This window comes from Narcine bancroftii, chromosome 1 (assembly GCF_036971445.1).
Source record: "Narcine bancroftii isolate sNarBan1 chromosome 1, sNarBan1.hap1, whole genome shotgun sequence".
NCBI lineage: Eukaryota > Metazoa > Chordata > Chondrichthyes > Torpediniformes > Narcinidae > Narcine > Narcine bancroftii.
In genome coordinates this window covers 408,553,481-408,573,229 of record NC_091469.1, presented here as the reverse complement: position 1 = coordinate 408,573,229, position 19,749 = coordinate 408,553,481, and the positions used below count along the sequence as shown (strand labels likewise).

Below are 19,749 nucleotides of genomic sequence, written 5' to 3'. Positions count from 1 at the left end.
AAGATATAAAGTTATTTGGGATAAAAGTGAAATTTTACCAGTTGGAGTGGGAGATTATTTTGAATTTAAAACTATTACAAAATTAAGGTGGACAAGTAAAATTAAATATTTAGGTATGTTTATGGATACTAATTATCAATCATTATACCAATTAAATTATGTACTTATATTAAGACGGATTAAAGCAGATTTGATTAAGTGGAAAGATCTTCCATTAACTTTGATTCATCAGGTTAATTGTATTAAAATGAATATTTTTCCTAGAATTCAATATTTATTTATTTCACTTTCTAAGGGCTTTTTTCAAGATTTGAATAAAGCAGTGCAAGTGTTTTTATAGAAAGGTAAATTAGCTCAAGTGGCATTGCATAGACTTACATGGAAGTATACATTGGGCTGACTACAATTACCACATTTTCAAAACTATTATGAAGGGGCCCAGTTGAAGTTTATTAGTAGATTGATGGATTTAGATCAGCCTCCTAGCTGGGCTAAAGTGGAGATGCCATGTATTTCTAGGGTTGTGATACATGAATTTATATTTAGTTTGAATTTGATTTTGATACAGCAATACGATATGCCGATATTGAAACATTTGTTAAAGATTTGGATTAAAAAAAAACAGGGTGTTAGGGTCAAAAGATAAATTATCAATTTTAACTCCATTGTATAATAATCAGCTTATTCCTTTCTCAATGTTTAATAATCATTTAAAGATTTGGGATTCTAAACGTATAAAGACAATACAAGATTGTTTTGTAGCGGGGCAATTTCTTTCTTTTAATCAATTGAGAGAAAGATTTAATATACCTGTAAACTCTTTGTTTGCATATTATCAACTTAGAGCTTTGATAAAAGATAATTATGGTAGAGAGATGATTTTACCTACTTTGTCGAGATTTGAATCTTTGATTTCTTCTGTACTGAAAAAGGGTTATATTTCAGTCATGTATAACTTGTTACAAGATTGTATGGATAAGTCAGATTAGGAGAAATCTAAACTTAAATGGAAGAGTGATTTAGTATTTATTTTTCCCAAAGATGATTGGGTGAATATGTGTCAGGACAATGTAATTAAATTGACTAATGTAAGATATGGAATGGTTAATTATAATTTTTTACATCAATTATATTTGACTCTGGAAAAGCTTAAAAAAAAGGGTTTAGTAATTCAGATTCTTGTTTTAGATGTGACTCATGTATTGGAACTTTATTACATGCTGTTTGGACTTGTGTTAAAGTTCAATCATTTTGGCAAGGAATTAAAGTAGTTTTGGAAAAATTATATAATTTTATATTACCGTTAGATCCAATGATCTTTTTGTTGGGAAATTTGTATTCGTTAAGGAGAATAGGATTGGACAAAATTCAAATTGCTTTTGTACATTTGGTGTTATCAGTAGCGCATAAATGTGTTGCTAGTACTTGGAAAGATGATACTGAGATTAATATATCACGTTGGCACAATGAATTGAAAGTATGTATTGTCATGGAAAAAATTACTTATAATTTACATGATAATTATTCTTCTTTTGTTAGTAAGTGGTCTCTGTATTTAAAATATATGCATTTAGATATACTTTGAAATGTTATTAACACTTATAATATTTTCTTTTTATATATATAAAATCTATATATATTTTTTGCTCCCCTTAAAGGTGTTGGCTGTAGGGGTGGGAGAATGGGATGGGTGTTAATGTAAAATCTTTGTTTTTCTTGATTATTTCTATACTGTATGTAATGTTTTTATTATCTTTTAAATAAAGTTTGAAAAAAAAAAAGAGAATAGAGCTTGCTTTCTTATTGTATATATCTTTGATGGAGTGAAGACTGGTACCCATGATGTCACAGGCTGAGGTAACAACCTTGTGGAGTATTTTCTTGTTCTGACCATTGACACCTGACAGTGATGCAACCAGCAACTGTAGAAGTTTTTGCAGATCTTTGGTGATGTACCAAATCTCCTCAAAAACCTCACAAAGTATAGCCACAGATGAGCCTTCTTCATGATTGTATTAACCTCAAGGCTCCAGGTCCAATCCTCAGAGATGTTGACACCCAGGAATTTGAGTTCTTGACTCTCCACTACTGAGCCCAAGATGAGGATTGGTTTGTGTTCTCCTAACTTCCTGCTGAACACCACAATCATCTCCTTGGTTTTGCTGACATTGAGTGCAAGGCTGTTGGCGTGTCACCACTCAATGAGCTGATCTATCTCCCTTCTGTACACTTCTTCATTGCCGTTTATGATTCTGCTGACAACCGTGGTGTCTTTGGCAAATTTGTAGATAGAATTGCAATTGTGCCTGGCCCCACCGTCATGAGTAGAGCAGTGGGCTAAGTGCGCATCCTTGAGGTGCGCCTGGGTTGATCGTCACTGAGGAGGACACGTGACTTCCAATTTATACTGACTGTGGCTTTCTGATGAGGAAGTCAAGGATCCAGTTGCAGGAGTGGGTGCAGAGACCCAGGGTTTAGAGCTTGATGACCAGCACTGAGGGAACAATGGTGTTGAAGACTGAGCATTTTCACCAATAATTTAAATAATATTTAAATGCAAAATTAATTAATTTTCACCTTTGTTGAAAGTGTCCTGGGAATTCATTGGCACAGGATAGGGCACAAAATGGTTCCTGCACAGTACAGCAATGTAGGAATAGTGCCGCCCATGAGACCTAAAGTAAGAAGAGGCCTGCACTTCTCAAAAAATGTAGAAATTATTGAAGAAAATTCTGAGAAAGAAAAGCAACAAAACTTCTGGTGTGCTGAGGTGCAATTATACTACTCTTTAAAGCTGAGTGTGTACAATAGTAATGATTCAGAGCTGCACAGTGGCTGCAGGTGTACATAAGACTGAGTGGAAGAGCTCCATACACCATCTCCTGAGTATTTTCAGGATGGCAATAGAGCATGTGTTCAGGATGTTACCAACAATGTAAATAAATCAGCTGATGTCCAGTTTATTTTTAGTGATGAAATAAAAAAAATGTACGAGCATGGTTAATTACTTATAGATCTTCCCATTTAGTTTTGAGAGATAAAAATAAAATAATTTTTAATTTGCTTCATATATTTTTATTTGCAAATGGAGAGGGCAGGGATACACCAATACATAACACAAAAGCTGCAGATGCTGGAATCTTGAGCAAAGACTTTATGGATGAAATTGGCAGGTTAGGCAGCATGCATTTTGGGTCTGGACCCTTGATAAAGACTAGTAGGAAAGGGGTGATGTTACATACATAAAGGAAGAAGAAGCCAGGGCAGGGGCTCAGAAGTGAGAGGACAGAACATGTGGCAGGTGGATAGACAGAGGAGGCAATAAAGGGGGAACGTAATTTTTCTAACTTTAGGTAACCCCCTCCCTAACTTGGGGAAAACAAGTATAATCAGAGGATCTGCCTGCCCCTGTGCTGAACAAAAATGTCTCAGAAACTGAGCATGTTTATGAGGTGCTAGCTGACCAGGAGGCCATCCCCATCATTTAATGGAATCATCTCTGCTGTCCCATTAATTTATACCCCTCTATTCCTTATCTTTCAAGTATTTATCCATCTCCATTTTAAATGCTTCCATTGATTCAGCTTCCACCACTTGCTAGTGCAGAGAATACTAGAGATTCACCATCCTGCGAGAGGAGGAATTTCCAAGTGCCCCTATTTTTAACTGATATTTTGCTGATATGCCCCCTTGTTCAAAATATCCCTCAGGATTATCTGTCCTTAAATAAGGTAATCTTTCATTCTTCTAAAATCCAAAGAATACAGAGCCAAATTATTTAACCTCTCTTGATAGGACAACCCTCTCATCCAATGAATTAGCTTGGTGAATCGTATTTGTACTGTCTCCAGTATGAGTGCATAATTTTTTCAGGTAGGGGACTAAAATTGTGGTATGTGATATTTTACATAAGACCTCTCTAACACCTTGTACACTTGCAGTAAAACCTCCCTATTTTTAGACTCCAACCCCTTTTCAACAAAAGCTACGATGCTGCTTGCCTTAACTACTTGTAGGACCTGTCTGATAGTTTTTTGTGATTTGTGCACATTAAGACTTGTCTTCCTTTGTTCTTTACTCATTTGAAGTCTTTCTCCATTTAAAAATAATTTGCCTTTCGATTTTTCTCACCGAAGGGCATGAACTTATACTTCTCCACAATAAATTCTGTTTGCCAGCCTTTTGTCTATTCATTCACTATATTTATATCTCAAATATGGTGTTTGGTCTGCAGGTGTGTAATGGCACAATCAACAAAATTTGTCGTTACATGGGCAGTCTACAAAGGAAATTGCAGGAATTTTTAGCCAATTCCTGCACCATGATTTATCCTGCAGGACCCCCTACTACTTTTCGGGGGAAGCCTCCAGTCTAAATCGTACCGCAAAACTCACCTCATGAATTTGATGCAGGCCATGTTGCTCCACGTAAAAGCACTAGGACTAACACACACAGGAACTTAAGGCGTGCAGTATAAACAACCACAAGGTGAGTAGTAATGTTAATTTACGTTAAATTTTTCAAATATTTTTCCGACATTGCTGTCAAGAAAACACAATTGTAAAAAAAAAGTGTATTTTTTTTACAATGTGCCCTTCCACCTATTTCCTTTATCATTTGCAAATTTAGAAACTTTCCATGCTGTTCCTTCCTCCAGGTTTTTTTAAATTTAAAAAATTTTTTATTTATTTTTCACATATATATATATATATCTTCTTCTTCTTTGGCTTGGCTTCGCGGACGAAGATTTATGGAGGGGGTAAAAAGTCCACGTCAACTGCAGGCTCGTTTGTGGCTGACAAGTCCGATGCGGGACAGGCAGACACGGTTGCAGCGGTTGCAGGGAAAAATTGGTTGGTTGGGGTTGGGTGTTGGGTTTTTCCTCCTTTGCCTTTTGTCAGTGAGGTGGGCTCTGCGGTCTTCTTCAAAGGAGGTTGCTGCCCGCCAAACTGTGAGGCGCCAAGATGCACGGTTTGAGGCGTTATCAGCCCACTGGCGGTGGTCAATGTGGCAGGCACCAAGAGATTTCTTTAGGCAGTCCTTGTACCTTTTCTTTGGTGCACCTCTGTCACGGTGGCCAGTGGAGAGCTCGCCATATAACACGATCTTGGGAAGGCGATGGTCCTCCATTCTGGAGACGTAACCCATCCAGCGCAGCTGGATCTTCAGCAGCGTGGACTCAATGCTGTCGACCTCTGCCATCTCGAGTACTTCGACGTTAGGGATGAAAGCGCTCCAATGGATGTTGAGGATGGAGCGGAGACAACGCTGGTGGAAGCGTTCTAGGAGCCGTAGGTGGTGCCGGTAGAGGACCCATGATTCGGAGCCGAACAGGAGTGTGGGTATGACAACGGCTCTGTATACGCTTATCTTTGTGAGGTTTTTCAGTTGGTTGTTTTTCCAGACTCTTTTGTGTAGTCTTCCAAAGGCGCTATTTGCCTTGGCGATATATATATATAGTGAACAACTGTGGGCCAAGAACAGATCCCAATGGTACTCAGGTAGTTACTTCCTTCCATGCACCATTCTTTTATTATAGCACCTTGGCAAATGTATTTTTAAAACATAAAACATTTATCTTAATAGGTTCCCTTCTATCAAATCTCCCAGTTATATCCTCAAAGAGTTGAGAAAGCAAGGTCAAATTTTGCTGAACCTGTGGCTCATTTGGGGGCACTCTTGCCTCTGAACTAGAAAGTTCTGTTTTCAAGTCTTACTTAACTTACTTAACAAAGCACACAAAAAAAAAGCAAAGTACTGAAGGAGTGCTGTATTGTTAGAAATACAAATCATTTGGATTACACATTTCACTGAAGTCATGTCTGCTATTAGAAGCATAAATAGATTATATGGTCATTGATCACTAACAGGTTTTCAAAACACACCTTTTATTCATTATGAGAGGGGCGCTTTTGAGAGCTTGCAGTGTCTCTGGATTCCAAATTGGATTGGCCTTTGAAATCACTAATAAAACATTATGGGACCTGAGGTTGAGAAAGACGCTGCATAAATTGAAGTAATTTCTCTTTTTTTGTCCACTGATTATGATTAACCAGATGTTGCCTTAAAAAATGCCCTAATATCTTTGACTCAGCTTTTTTCAAGGGCTCTACTGGGGCCAATATCCAACAGCATGCAAGAGGAGAATTTGGGGGTGGTGATGGTGCTGGGGGTGGGGGAAGAATTATTGTGGTTATTGTCTGAGGCCTTGTTTTTAAAGCACCCAATTATATCACCTTTGCTATCAGTGAGACTACCCAGAACATGGGATGATTGATTTTATGAAGTTGCTAATTATGAACTAGGAGGAGGCCATTCATCCCATCAGCTCCTTGCTAGTTTCTAAGAACATAAACTGATAAATCTAATTGTCACTTTCCTTATTTGTTAGTAGCCCTGTAACGTATTCCGTCTCGTGTGCCATTTAACTGTTTCTCATGTTGTTAGGGTAGGTCTAAATTACAGAAACTGGAGCCCCCCAGAGGGAAAACCACATTATCATGAGAGTGACCCAAAATCACATTCAAAGCTGGATCTCTGAAACCACGTAATTGCAGTAGCCCCTTTATCACTGGCACCTTCTTTCGGGAATTGATGGCCAATTTACTGGTTAAAGGTCCAGTGGAAAAGTGAATCAGTTGGTACACTGGCATCAAATCATGCAAAATCTCACTGGGGATTGACGGCCTCGACCCCTTCTCACATTGCCGATGGCAGCCGACGCTGGTGTGCCAATTAACCCAGTGAAAAAAGGACAAGTTGCATCCCAGAACAAAAATGATGCACATTTTTGCGTGAACACATTCACCCTCGTGTTGAAGCATATTGAGAAAGACTGCTGGAGTCCTGAGGTTAAGGCTGACAGTGCCTCCTCTCCTCAATTAGAAGTGCAATTAAAAAGATTTCAGTTTAAAAATTTGGTGTGCAGTATAAAAAAGAGTGTAGTATAAAAATTTCAGATATAAAAAGTTTAGATTCAGAAATAAGTTTAAATTATGGCTGCAAACTGATATAGAGGTGCTAGAGCTCCTCCCCCTGAGGGTGGAGGAGACTGTAGGATATGATTTGTCAGCCGGTTTTGTGAGTGGATAGCATCCAAGCTGAGGGAAATGAGGTTTAATAGGATCAAGACCCAGTTTATAAATAAACTGAAGACACTTTAGGGGAGATTTCATCAGGTAATGGAGCACTATGGGAGGAATGCGAAGGACCATTTGGACTGGCCTTATTTCAACCAGGCATATAGTATCTGGGGTGCCATCACTCAAGCTGAGCCCTTCTCCTTGGTAGCCAACATGCAGCCTAGTGAGGGGGCTTCAGAACAATCTCCTGAACCCAGTTTGCAACCGGAAGAGGAGTAAGACGAGGAGGTGGAGGAACCGGATGCCCCTTATACCTTGTCTGCCCCAACCACCCCTCTTCCCTCATTTTCCCAAGTTGCCATCTCACTGCCCCCCCCCCACAACCATTCCGCAACCTCATTCACTGTCAGTATCTCAGCTGCACAAGCAGACGTCAACTGCCCAGAAAAGAGGGACCTCATCTGCTGCTGTACCAGAAGCTGGTAAGAATCATAATTCATCTGTTCATCATTGAAATTTTGTTTCTGAGTTCATGGACATGATGTGGCATCTAAATCTTATATTGAGATTGCACTGCTATTCAGGAACCGAAGGGAGGAAGAAGCGTAGGAAGCCCACAAAAAGGCAGGAGGTGGCAATGGAACTCCGAGGGCTCCTACATGATATAGACCTGGTAGACCAGGAATAAAAATGGAAGCGTAGGGAGAGGCAGGTGGAGATGGTGGAGAGGCTGAAGCAGGCAGAGCTGAATGCGCAGCTGCAGGCGCAGAGTCAGGAACGTGATGCCTGCAGGCAAATAATGAGGTATTATCATGCCTGGTCACTGAGATTCCGGCAGGTGATGTAGGCCCATACCGGTCTGATGAGGAACCTGGCATCATCAATCGATATAATTTCCCGTGACCAGCCTTGGGCCTTCACCATCCAGTCTCCTTCCACCATTGGCCAGTCTCCTTCATCCTACCTTCTACCAGCTTCTTCCTACCAGCAGCCATATGCGTCATTTAATACCCCTCCATCCTCTCACCACCATCAGCCACCCCCATACAATTCTCCTCCATCCTACCACCTTCCACAGTCTGTCTCCTTCCAAAATCCCTCCTTCTCCCACTGTCCTCTTCCTGCACCTGTGAAGCCCACCTGCATGCCCACTGCCACAATCCCCTCAAGAATGGCACACCCATTGCAGGATGGTGGTGAGGGTTCAGCAGATGACTCCCTCATTTCCTCTTTCCATTCTTCTTACATCCCATTTCTGGAGGAAGAAGAAGAGTGATGAGAATGCCAAGCGAAAAGTTGCACATGATCTGCTAGATAATCAGATGTTTATTTTCAAAGTCAGAATGTTTACATTTGTTCATAACTATAATCATTGATGAGCAGTTCAATACATTTCATTTATTTATTTTTGACTTGTACATGTGAACTGCAAACTTTTAGAATTTAGAGTTGCATTCTATTGCATTCATGACTTTTAAATGTTCATACAGACCAGAGATTTAAAAGATCCAAACACTTACGTTCAATTTTAAGTCCATAAATTATAGATGCACTACTTTTATTTTCATTTTATGTCAATGTTTACAAATGATATACATGACTTTCCTAACTTTATTCTTACATTTTAAGTATTTCTCGATGCATTACGTTCTAAGATGCAAAATAACATTTTATTGATATTTAGGTGACATGCCTCAGATGTCTGCCTCACTTCCACATAAAATGGTCATAATAGCCTCATGATCATGGCCTATTGGACCCTTGTAAGGAACTCTTTCTGGTGGAGGGAGATCTGTTTTAACAGTCATCCACTCCTCCATGAAGTATTCTTTGTTAATCTCACAAATGTTAAGCAAGACACAGCAGGCAACACCAACCTCTGACATGAAGGTGGTACTAATGTCCATTCTTTTAGACAGGCACCTTCAGCAGCCTTTGAGACATCCAAACACATTCTCCACAACCGTTCACCCAGAGCTCAGGTCATAGTTACTGTACAAACCCCTTTATCAGCCATTTTCTCAGTGGGTAGGCTGGGTCCCTGATCAAATGTGCAGGGATTTCCACACCATCACCACTTTTGTAAACCTATGGCAGAGCAATGAGAAATTATGGGCACGTACAGTACAAGGCACAGAAGAAAATACTTGAGGCCTTTATTTAACACCTGATATGATTACATGTACATGTTGAAAGCTTCATTGTACATTGTAATATTCACTTATGTCATTGGAAATTAGATAACCACCTGCATCTTCAGCCATTCTGTAAATGGAAAAGTTGATAAGAACTCGAGCATCATGAGTGCAACCAGGCCAACCCACATTCACACCTGTGAAGCTGGAAACTCAAAGTGACACAAGGCTTAAATTATTAAATGAGGACAACCGATATTAATGGGTTCATCATCCTTATCGGCAGTTGTGATTGACAACAGCTTGCAGAATAATTAAGTACCAACATTTACAATTGTAGAAGGAAGATTGATTTTCATGTGGGGCAATGATGGGAAGATGTGTGCCATCAATGGCACCAGCACACATTGGATATCTACCCCTTTTTTCAAAAGCATCGATCAACTCTTGAAGAAGGTCTCTGCTCGGCAGCTCAATTAAACATTTCATGAGGAGCTTTTTCACCGTGAATGTCACTTGCCTCACCAACATGAATACAGCGGTGATACCCACACTGAACTGGAATGATACTCACAAGAGTGGCATACCACCACAAAGCTATTGCAAGTCTGATCCGAGACTCCAGAGCCTTTCAGCAGTTGGTGATCTTACACCTCAGCTGCAGCTCAAGGATTCCCACAATAATATCAAAAATACCACAACACATTCTAAGATTCTGACGTCACTGCAAATCGTCGTATTTATCCAGGACTTCATCCCAAACCACGGGTCCTTGAGGTCTCTTCCCCTTCCACGTTCTTCTGCTACTATGTACCTTTTCAAAATACCACGTTATAACCAGACATTTTCTCCTGTGGCTTCTCAGCACAGCCCAACTCTCCTCCTCAAATTGCTCCCAGATCATTCCTGAATATATCAATAAAATTCTTCCACCTAAGAGCAGATAAATGTGTTTGATTGGGCTTCTCCATTGTTTGAACCAACTGGCAGATAAGGAGGCTGATAAGACCTGACTGATGACAGTCACACAATTTCAAATAAAGTGACCTGTCTGAAGTCTGCCATTGTTCAGAAGAAGATGATGTCATTCCTGCTTTTGCATGCTATGTCACACAGGATATTTCTGGTTGAAGGTAGACTCTCCTATCCCTGGAGATGATATGTGGTCAATGTGAAAGCAGGTAGTGTCGTGGTTGCGGTTCCCAGTGGGAACAACAAAAACAGCTTCTTTAACTGGGACGCTGAATGGCCAGTTAACTGGGATGCCAGTGAAAAAAGGGTTAGTGATGACTACTGTGCCACCCATATTTCATAACTCATGGAGCATATTTTTGCCCTCCATCCAAGTTGCTGGGGAATTTGTGCAGTAATCACTTGTGCCACGAGAAGTTGCACTGAGGCTGTGGAGGCTGCAGGAATGGTGGTTTGGACGGAAGGCTGTGTGGATGTGGAGGCTGTGGGAATGGTGGTTTGGATGGAAGGCTGTGTGGATGTGGAGGCTGCGGGAATGGTGGTTTGGACTGAAGGCTGTGTGGCTGTGGAGGCTGCGGGAATGGTGGTTTGGACTGAAGGCTGTGTGGATGTGGAGGCTGCGGGAATGGTGCTTTGGACTGAAGGCTGCGTGGATGTGGAGGCTGCGTGTATGGTGGTTTGGATGGAAGGCTGTGTGGATGTGGAGGCTGCAGGTATGGTGGTTTGGATGGAAGGCTGTGTGACTGTGGAGGCTGCGGGAACGGTGGTTTGGATGGAAGGCTGTGTGACTGTGGAGGCTGCGGGAATGGTGATTTGGATGGAAGGCTGTGTGGATGTGGAGGCTGCGGGAATGGTGCTTTGGACTGAAGGCTGCGTGGACGTGGAGGCTGCGGGTATGGTGGTTTGGATGGAAGGCTGTGTGGATGTGGAGGCTGCAGGTATGGTGGTTTGGATGGAAGGCTGTGTGACTGTGGAGGCTGCGGGAATGGTGGTTTGGATGGAAGGCTGTGTGACTGTGGAGGCTGCGGGAATGGTGGTTTGGATGGAAGGCTGTGTGGATGAGGAGGCTGTGGGTATGGTGATTTGGATGGAAGGCTGTGTGGATGTGGAGGCTGCAGGTATGGTGGTTTGGATGGAAGGCTGTGTGACTGTGGAGGCTGCGGGAATGGTGGTTTGGATGGAAGGCTGTGTGGATGAGGAGGCTGCGGGTATGGTGATTTGGATGGAAGGCTCTGTGGATGTGGAGGCTGCTGGGATGCTGAGCCAAATCCATAGATACAATAATAACTCTAGCCAACTCTCTTTTCCTTCTCTTTCTCTGACTGTAAGGAATCTTTGTGTGCCTTAGGGTCGACTAAAGGAAATTTCATGTAATATTACATTCTCTGTTTTATTACATGGCAATAAAAGAATGACTATATCAACTGTTAATATGAATTGAAGTTGATGCTTATGCCGAAATTTTCCTTGAGGTTGAAGAACAGTTTCTTCCCAACTACTATTGGGCTCATAAATTGACTAATCTGGAACTGATCCAACACCACAAAAGGACTATCTCCACATTTATTTTCTATTTTATTATCTATTTTTATTTGGATTCATTGTCTCTTTTTAATTCAATTAACTACTATTATAGATGCTTCCTGGTTGTTTTTGTAGATTTTTTTTTACAAAGTGCCTCTCATCTGCAGAAAATAAGCATGGTGGTTAGTGCAATGCTCTTATGGTGCCAGCAACCAGGGTTGGAATCAGGTGATCTCTGTATGTTCTTCATGCGTCAACATGGATATTCTCTCACCCTCCAAAAATGTACTGGGTTTGGAGGTTAAGTCAAGTCAATTTTATTGTCATCTGATTGTAAAATTTCAAAAACAGCGTCCTCCAGACCTTGGTGCAAACACACATTCAAGTAGAACCTGACAAAACAGTGTTCTCTGGTCCTTGGTGGAAAATACAACCAGACATCACTCCCATACAGACAAACAATACATGCGCAGGACAAGTATTTCACTGATATAAATTAAATATTGTTTCATGAATATGAGAGTCTTGGATGGTTAGTGTGAGCAGTTCCTTTAGTTATTCTGCAATTGGTATATTTGGATGGCACGGCATCACAGGCTGGAAAGGTCTGTTACTGTGCTGTATGTCTAAATCTTTTTAAAAGTTAAGAATTTTGGTGTATAATGAATAAGCTCATCATTATCATTATTCACCTCAGGTCTCTGGGTGAGGACATTAACAGGAGGGAGGTTAGTAATGATCCTTGTGTTCCCTTGTTGTCCATGTCACCTAAGATCCGTTGAAACTTTGCAATTTGTGGGGAAGTGGATTTCCATGTATTGTGTCTTTTGCTTCACAAGGATATTATTGCTCTTGTGCTGTTACATCTTTGATCCTGCGTCTGAGCTTGTGCATCTTAGATTTGATACCCAATGTGCAACAACTTTAAAAGGTTGATGTAGCAATTGGAGCCCCACACTTCAATTGAATGTGTTGCTCAAACTGTTAGAAAGCAATGAACATCATACAATTAAATTTAAACAAGACTTTATCAAAATATCAACTTGATTTTTCGACTGATGACATCATCTGTGGATCCTCAGTATGTACCATTTCCCCAGCTAATATCCAACTAAATACAATTTGCTCCTGCATTAAATTGTGCATAGTTTCAGGTTTGCAACCATATTTTAAACTAAATTAAAGTGCATTAGTTTTGTGAACCAAAGCAATACATTGGTGTGCTGCTGGGCTCTATCACGTTTTACAAGATTTTGACTGATTTTATTTTTTGGAGCATGATAAGAATATTTATATTCTTTGGTCAGCAGATGGCGAACTTGGAAAAGAATGCTGATTCCCTTGTGTCAAATTCCACAAGAAAGGTAAGCAGTAGAGTAGGAAAAGGCTAATTAGTTCATTGTTTCATACCCAGAAATGAAATGAGATGAACAAAAGAGAACATCTGCCCAATTAAACTATTTGTGCAAAGAATAAGAATTCTATAATCAATCATCCCAATTAATTGTTCGTTGCTTGTAGATAATTCATTAAATGGAGTTTTTTGTCTACAAAGTGGGTAATAATTCTGGATGATCTATTATGTATTTATCTGAATCTTGAATGCAATTACAGCTTTGAGGGTAATTTGGACAGCTATGATTGCTTACAGAATTGCTAGGGAGATTTGTTTGACACTGATGTTTATCGGGAAACTTGTATCAGTATTATTATTATGTCCTTTAGGTCTCATTCTTATTGAGGTTTTACCTCAACTTGTGTCAACATATAATGGTTGTATTGAAAATAGAGTCACATCACTCAGCCGGTTCACAGGAGGCTGACAAATATCCTGTTCGTTCATTCACTCCTGTAATATGTCATGAGGTCCATGGCATCAGTCTTGCACATTCAATGTCTGTCCTTTCCCTGGATTATGGAATGGACAAAGGATATCAGGAGGTTCCAGGACTGGCCCTGGGTGAGACATTGACACTATGGATGGCAGAATGGTCCAGGATCAGGCCCAGTTGAGGAGTTAGCATGATGGTCAGGTGTTAGGACCTTATAAAGGGGAGTGGGGAGGGGAAGGGGCTAGCTTCAGTTTCACTGGGATTGTGTTAGGCAAGGAAGGGTCTTGGTGGTCAGGGAGGATAATGAATAGGTGTAAAATCATATGTTAATATTGTGAATTGGTAGATTACCATGATATTTGGCCAGATAGGATCAGTATTGTGTGGAGAAAGTATTACTCATCTGGTAGGTCTTAGCAATGTATAGTCAAGGGGGTTTGTACCAGAGGTCAGGATGCAATACCTGAGCTGTAGCCCAGCTAGTTATATAATAAATTTTAATAGTAGTACCTTGTTTTGTTTTGCAAAGCCATATATCCTGTACTTCACAATGATCTTATCAATTTGTCCTACCACTTGTTTCTTTGTTATAGATATATTCAGAGACCATTTGCTGTGCAGGACGAGCATTAAGAGATCGTTTTGTATCACAGGCACATCACTTACTGAAAGATCATCTAACTGATACAGGAAAGTTCAAGTAAGTAAAAATAAATTAGCCAGTGGAGATGGATGTTAAACATGCTCCATGGAAACTGTCAAGTTTATGAAAGGTTTTCTGAAAAAAAATCAACCCCAGTATATCCTGCAGAATACCAATGAATAAATATAGTAACATTTCATAGCAGGACTATACAAAATGAATTTCAAGTATTCTTTATCAAAATAAACTTCTTTAAAACTGAATACTTTGAAGGGGTCAGACCTGAATCGTTGGTTATGTATCGTTGCCTTTGCTACATAAAGGACAGTTTGACCTGCTTCTCCTGCATTTTGTGTTTTTACTATATTTAAAATTGAAAGTTTGGCCTTTTTCTCAACAGGAAGAGCTGTGTGGGTTTTGAAATGGTAGAGTGGTTACTTGATCAGTGTTCATTCGTCGACACACGGACCAAGGCGCAAGGAATCTGGCAGATTTTGTTTGAACTGGGGATTGTATCTTCAGGTAATCAAGTATGTTTCTGTATGGAGTGCCTTGGCAATGGAGACAAATGATAATTAATTCTCTTACTGTGATTTGCCAATTTCATCCTAGTTTTACTTTGATTCCATTGATACCACCACCTGTTCACAGGTGGACCTTGGGTTCATGAGAAATGAGTATTGACTGTACATGCATGCTACTGAAATTCTTCTAATTTGCATGGTTATTTTAAGATATCTGAAAATATCAAAATACTTTTAACCTGTGGACCTATGAAATGTGGATTAAAACTTTATCATATTAAACCATGATATGTTGATTTGAAAACAGTTGGAGATGCAGACCCATTTTGCTCAAGGTGGCAGGCAGAGGATTAGAAAGAGTGAGTATGTATTGCAATGTGGGATGTGGCGCACTTTTAAAATTCTAACACTGGGCAGTATTATATCATAAAATTAGCTCAGAACACACACAAGTCTGCAAAAATGGCCTTGTGTTTTCCATTTTCATAATGATTTTACCTTTATTAACTTCTTTTAGTCAGGAAGGGTGAATCATTGTCTCCTCTTAGGGAGTTCAATTGTAATAAATTCAACAGAGCTACATTTCCCTCTGAAATATGCTCCGAGTTCCCCTCTTACAATGCAAATGATTAAAGTAAATTATGGGAGGTGTGATAATGTATCTTCGTTTAGATCTGTTTCTGCATTTTTAGTTCATATAATACAATATGAAATAGCTGTAAATTATAAACTTCATAATTACTGCTATTGTTTATAAATGGTTCAAGCATACATGATTAGCAATAAATCATTCATTAAGAATTCCATTATGAAACATAAAGTCAAACCATAAACTAGGCCAGAGAGCATCACATCAGCTTGTCAAGTCTGGAAATGATTTGAATACCAAGTATTTTCTTAAATAAGCTACTGTAGGTCTTTGAAGATGTTGCAGATATAGTTCCAGAAAGATGGATGATTGATGTTGATTCAAATCCACACATCCTGTAGTGGGCACATTAGTGCCAACATAGTTTCCTTTCTATCTACAGTAGATGGTTCTTCCTTCCATCTACGATATTTACAATGTTCAAAATGAATAGACATCAATGAAATAGATTCATTGATGAAGATTCTGTGGATATAACTAAAATATGTTGGATAACTTAGAGTTTTCCTCATTTAGGCTTAATTAAATGCAAAATAGTGGTAAGTGACCTCTATTTGTAAAGACAAACAATGGTGATTTTGCCACAGTGAATACACAAAATAGCTACTTGATTGAAGGGCAGTTTACTTCATTACTGCAATACTATGTAGTACAAGCCATATCCACTCTAAAAAGTTAAAATGAATTACATTTACTGAGCAACTTCTATAACCTCAGGATAACAAAAGAACATGTTATGGCCAATTATGTATTTTCAGTCAGTATGAATCAGGGCATTTTGCCTGACTTAGCCATGGCGACCAATTTGCCCATCAGAGCTGGTCCCATTTGCCTGCGTTTGGCCTATACCCTCTAACCCATATCTATCCATGAATCTGTCTAAATGGTGTGTTTGTGTGTGTCTCTGCTACTTTCTTTGGCAGATAATTGCATACATTCACTGCCCTCTGCATGTAAAATGTTGCCCCTTACATGCCTTTTAAATCTTTCTTCATTCACCTTAAATTAGCGCCCTCTAGATTTAGACTTTTCTATCCTGGGGAAAGGACTGAAAGTATTCACCTTATCTATGCCCATCATGATTTTATATATCTCCATAAGATCACTCTTCAGCCTCCTACATCAAGGCAGAAATGTCCTCTCTAACCTCTTCCTCTAACTTAAGCTCTCCTATCCCAGTAATATTATTGTGAACTTATTTGCACTGTTTCAATTTACTGATATCTTTCCTATAGCAAGGCTACCAGACTGCACATGGTATTCCAAACTTGGCCTTACCGACATATTGTACAGCTGTCACATCACACCTCCTGTACTCAATACTTTAGTACCAGCCATTCTCAAATGTGGCTCAGCACATTTAACGGACTTGAATCATGGACTTAAATGACAAAATATTTATAATTTTTTTTAGTGTAGTTGGTAGGAGATAAGTACAAAAGAACCCAAGTGAACTTTACTGCTTCACAGGGAAGGGGCCATAAATGTTAAGCTGAGTCCTAAGGGGGCCAAAGCCAAAAAAAAGGTTTGAAAATGGCATGGCTGTGAGCCGAGCAATAAAGGCTGGCATGCCAGACACCTTCTTCACTACTATGTGTACCTATGATCCCTGTGATTCACAAATGGTTACTGGCCTCTACCCTGAAACGACCTTCCACTACCACCTTCTGTTTTCTACCATCAAGCCAATTCTGTATCCAAATGGACAGACCCCATGTGATCTAAACATGTCATTCTAGTCTACCATGCAGAACCTTATTAAAGGCATTGCTAAAGTCCATATAAATGACATCTACCACCCTGCCTTTATCAATCTTCTTGGTCATATCTTCAAAAAATCAAATTTGTGAGGCACAACTTTTCACATGCAAGCCATGTTGATAATCAGTCCTTTCTTTTATAGATGCATGTATATACTGTCTCTCAGAATCTCCTCCAAAAACTTACCCACTTCTGATGTTAGGCCCATTGGTCTGTAGTTCCCAGATTTATCTGTGCAGCCTTTCATTAAAGCATAGCATTAGTCACCCTCAAATCTTTCAGCAGTCTTTTGAAGTGTAGTCATTGTTTTGATGCAGAGAACATGGCAGAGAATTTGTAAGTGGAAGGTTTCCATAAATAGCAATGGGACAATGATCATATAATCTGTTTTTAATAATCTTTAGATGGATCAGAATTGGTCAGGATACAGGGAATGAAACTCTTCAACATTACTTGCATTAAGAGATATATCTTATCTGAAAAGCATGTTAGTCTAGATACTATGCTTGATTGTGAAAGGTGTTTATTTTGTTATTGCAGGCCATTTTGGCTACTGCCCTGTCTCATTGAACTTCAGTATATATGAGGCATTGGCAAATCTGGAACCAAGGCCAGGTTCAAGAAAGACACGATTGTGTCTTGGAGGTCTGATTGGGTCCTGAAAGAGGTTCTGTTTTAGTTTATTCAATTAAGACAAAGGCAAACGGGATTTTAGCCACTGGAACTTTGATCATGTCCTGGGGCAGGATCTGGTTGGCTCATGAGGGAACTACTTTTGGAGAAAAGTCACAATGTGGGATTCCATGGAGTCACCAATGAGGATATTTAGAGAATTCAGAAGGTGGTGAATTGGGATTTGAAAGCATCAGGGAATTTTGAGGATTAGGTGGGGTGTTCAGGAAGGGGAAGATAGTGAGGATAAGGGGGTACCTGAGGAGCGAAAATGTAATTGGAATTAATATAACTTTTTGTGAGCTCTCATCTGGCAAATCACCATGAAAACTATTGTTCCAGGAGTACATGGCAAGAGAGTTCTTGGAACAATGTGGCCTAATTTCATTTGCAATGCTTGGAGCATTGTCGAAGGAACAATATCATTTGATGTGTGCTTGATGTGGAATTCACATCTAATGTGCAAATGTGATTTAAATCACAACACTTCTAGGTGGCTTTTGAAAACGATGGGAAATAATCCAGAAATTATCATTTATGTTTTTTCACTTCATGAAAGGACATTTCTTTTGAATAGCATTGAAGCAACCATGATTAAATTTCTGGAAACTGTTGCATGGTGATGGGAGAATGCTACAGAGGGGAGGAGGGAATCATTGTTATTGGGAGTAGGTGAAGAAGCAATTGTTCTCTTTTTAGTTTAAAGATTAAGATGATTAATAACCATATTGGGAATGGCTTCCTACTGGAAAAAGCTCATTTAACCTTCATTGAACTTTTTATATTTGATATAGTTTAGGAGAGAGATTACATGAGCAAAATATTAATTGTTTTCAATAGATATTGAAATAAGCAATAGCACAAGCCACAAGAAACAGAAACAAAGAATTTCATATTTTAATCAATTGGTGCAAACAAGTGTAAGATGATCAATAAAAGAATGAATACAATGTATGTCCATAACCTTAGTTTCTTGCCATCAGGGAACTACAGACCGCTACAGTGCAGAAACAGGCCCTTTGGGCCACCTTGTCTGCGCCGAACCATTATTTTCCATCTAGTTCCATTGACATGCACTTGGATCATAGCCATCCCTGCTCACCAGTCGCATAATGCAGTGGTTGTGAAAGTGACTCTTTAAGTTGGGGGAATAAAAGAGAGCTTTGGAAATATCGTATGCCAATAAAATATGCCAATGGAAAACAAATTTTTGAAAAATATCATAACAATAGACCACATAGACTGGTTTCATTTGGTGCTCATCTCCCTTTAGAAACACAATTGAAGCAGAAGTCACATCAGGAAGTAGGTGGTGAATCTTTGGAATTCTTCACTCCAGAGGACTATGAACTCAGACAAGAGTTTTTTCAAAACAGTGATATTTATTCAGGGATTCAGTGACTGCAGTAAAATGGTGATAAAATAAAGGAGCAGGCCATGCTATTGATGAATGGTGGAGCAGTTTTGAAAGTTCTGCAAGTTATAACACGGTTAGCAGTTCCAAACAAGTTCAGTGCAATGGAAAACTGCACTGTTCAAAGCATTATTACCGTGTTCTTTAATGCAATACGTTCCAATCCTATAATTATTTATTCTTTTATCTAGAACTCTTATACAAACATGAGCATAAGATATTTAAGAGGGATTATATAAAACTGAAAAATTGCAGAGGTATTTATTGGCAAGAAATTAACATTGTTTATTTAAGAAACTATTTGTCTCTAATGTAGTTTTCACTTCTTTAAGTCTTTTTTCATCATGGACACCTTGAGAGACAGTTTCATCCTGGCCACTGACGTCAGAGGCGTGGGGAGGAAGAGCAGAGGGAGTGGGATCGTTCATCCTAATTGAGGGATCAGCTCTCTGGGGCATTATTTGGAGCAGGGTGGGGAGATAAATTGCCTGGTGGTGTGTAAAGACCGCCACCTCTGGCCTCGGCTGCAGGGCCAGTCTGC

At 39.5% G+C, this 19,749-nt stretch overlaps 1 protein-coding gene across 3 annotated transcripts in view; it reads left to right on the top strand.

The window, feature by feature from the left end:
* Positions 1-19,749, top strand: part of rapgef5a (Rap guanine nucleotide exchange factor (GEF) 5a) — a 242,463-nt gene that overhangs the window by 40,013 nt on the left and 182,701 nt on the right. For all 3 annotated transcript variants that reach the window (XM_069913870.1, XM_069913871.1, XM_069913872.1), the window contains exons 2-4: positions 13,024-13,077; positions 14,139-14,245; positions 14,589-14,710. In XM_069913870.1, coding sequence (XP_069769971.1) covers positions 13,024-13,077; positions 14,139-14,245; positions 14,589-14,710 — 283 coding nt within the window. The remainder of the gene's footprint in view (positions 1-13,023; positions 13,078-14,138; positions 14,246-14,588; positions 14,711-19,749) is intronic.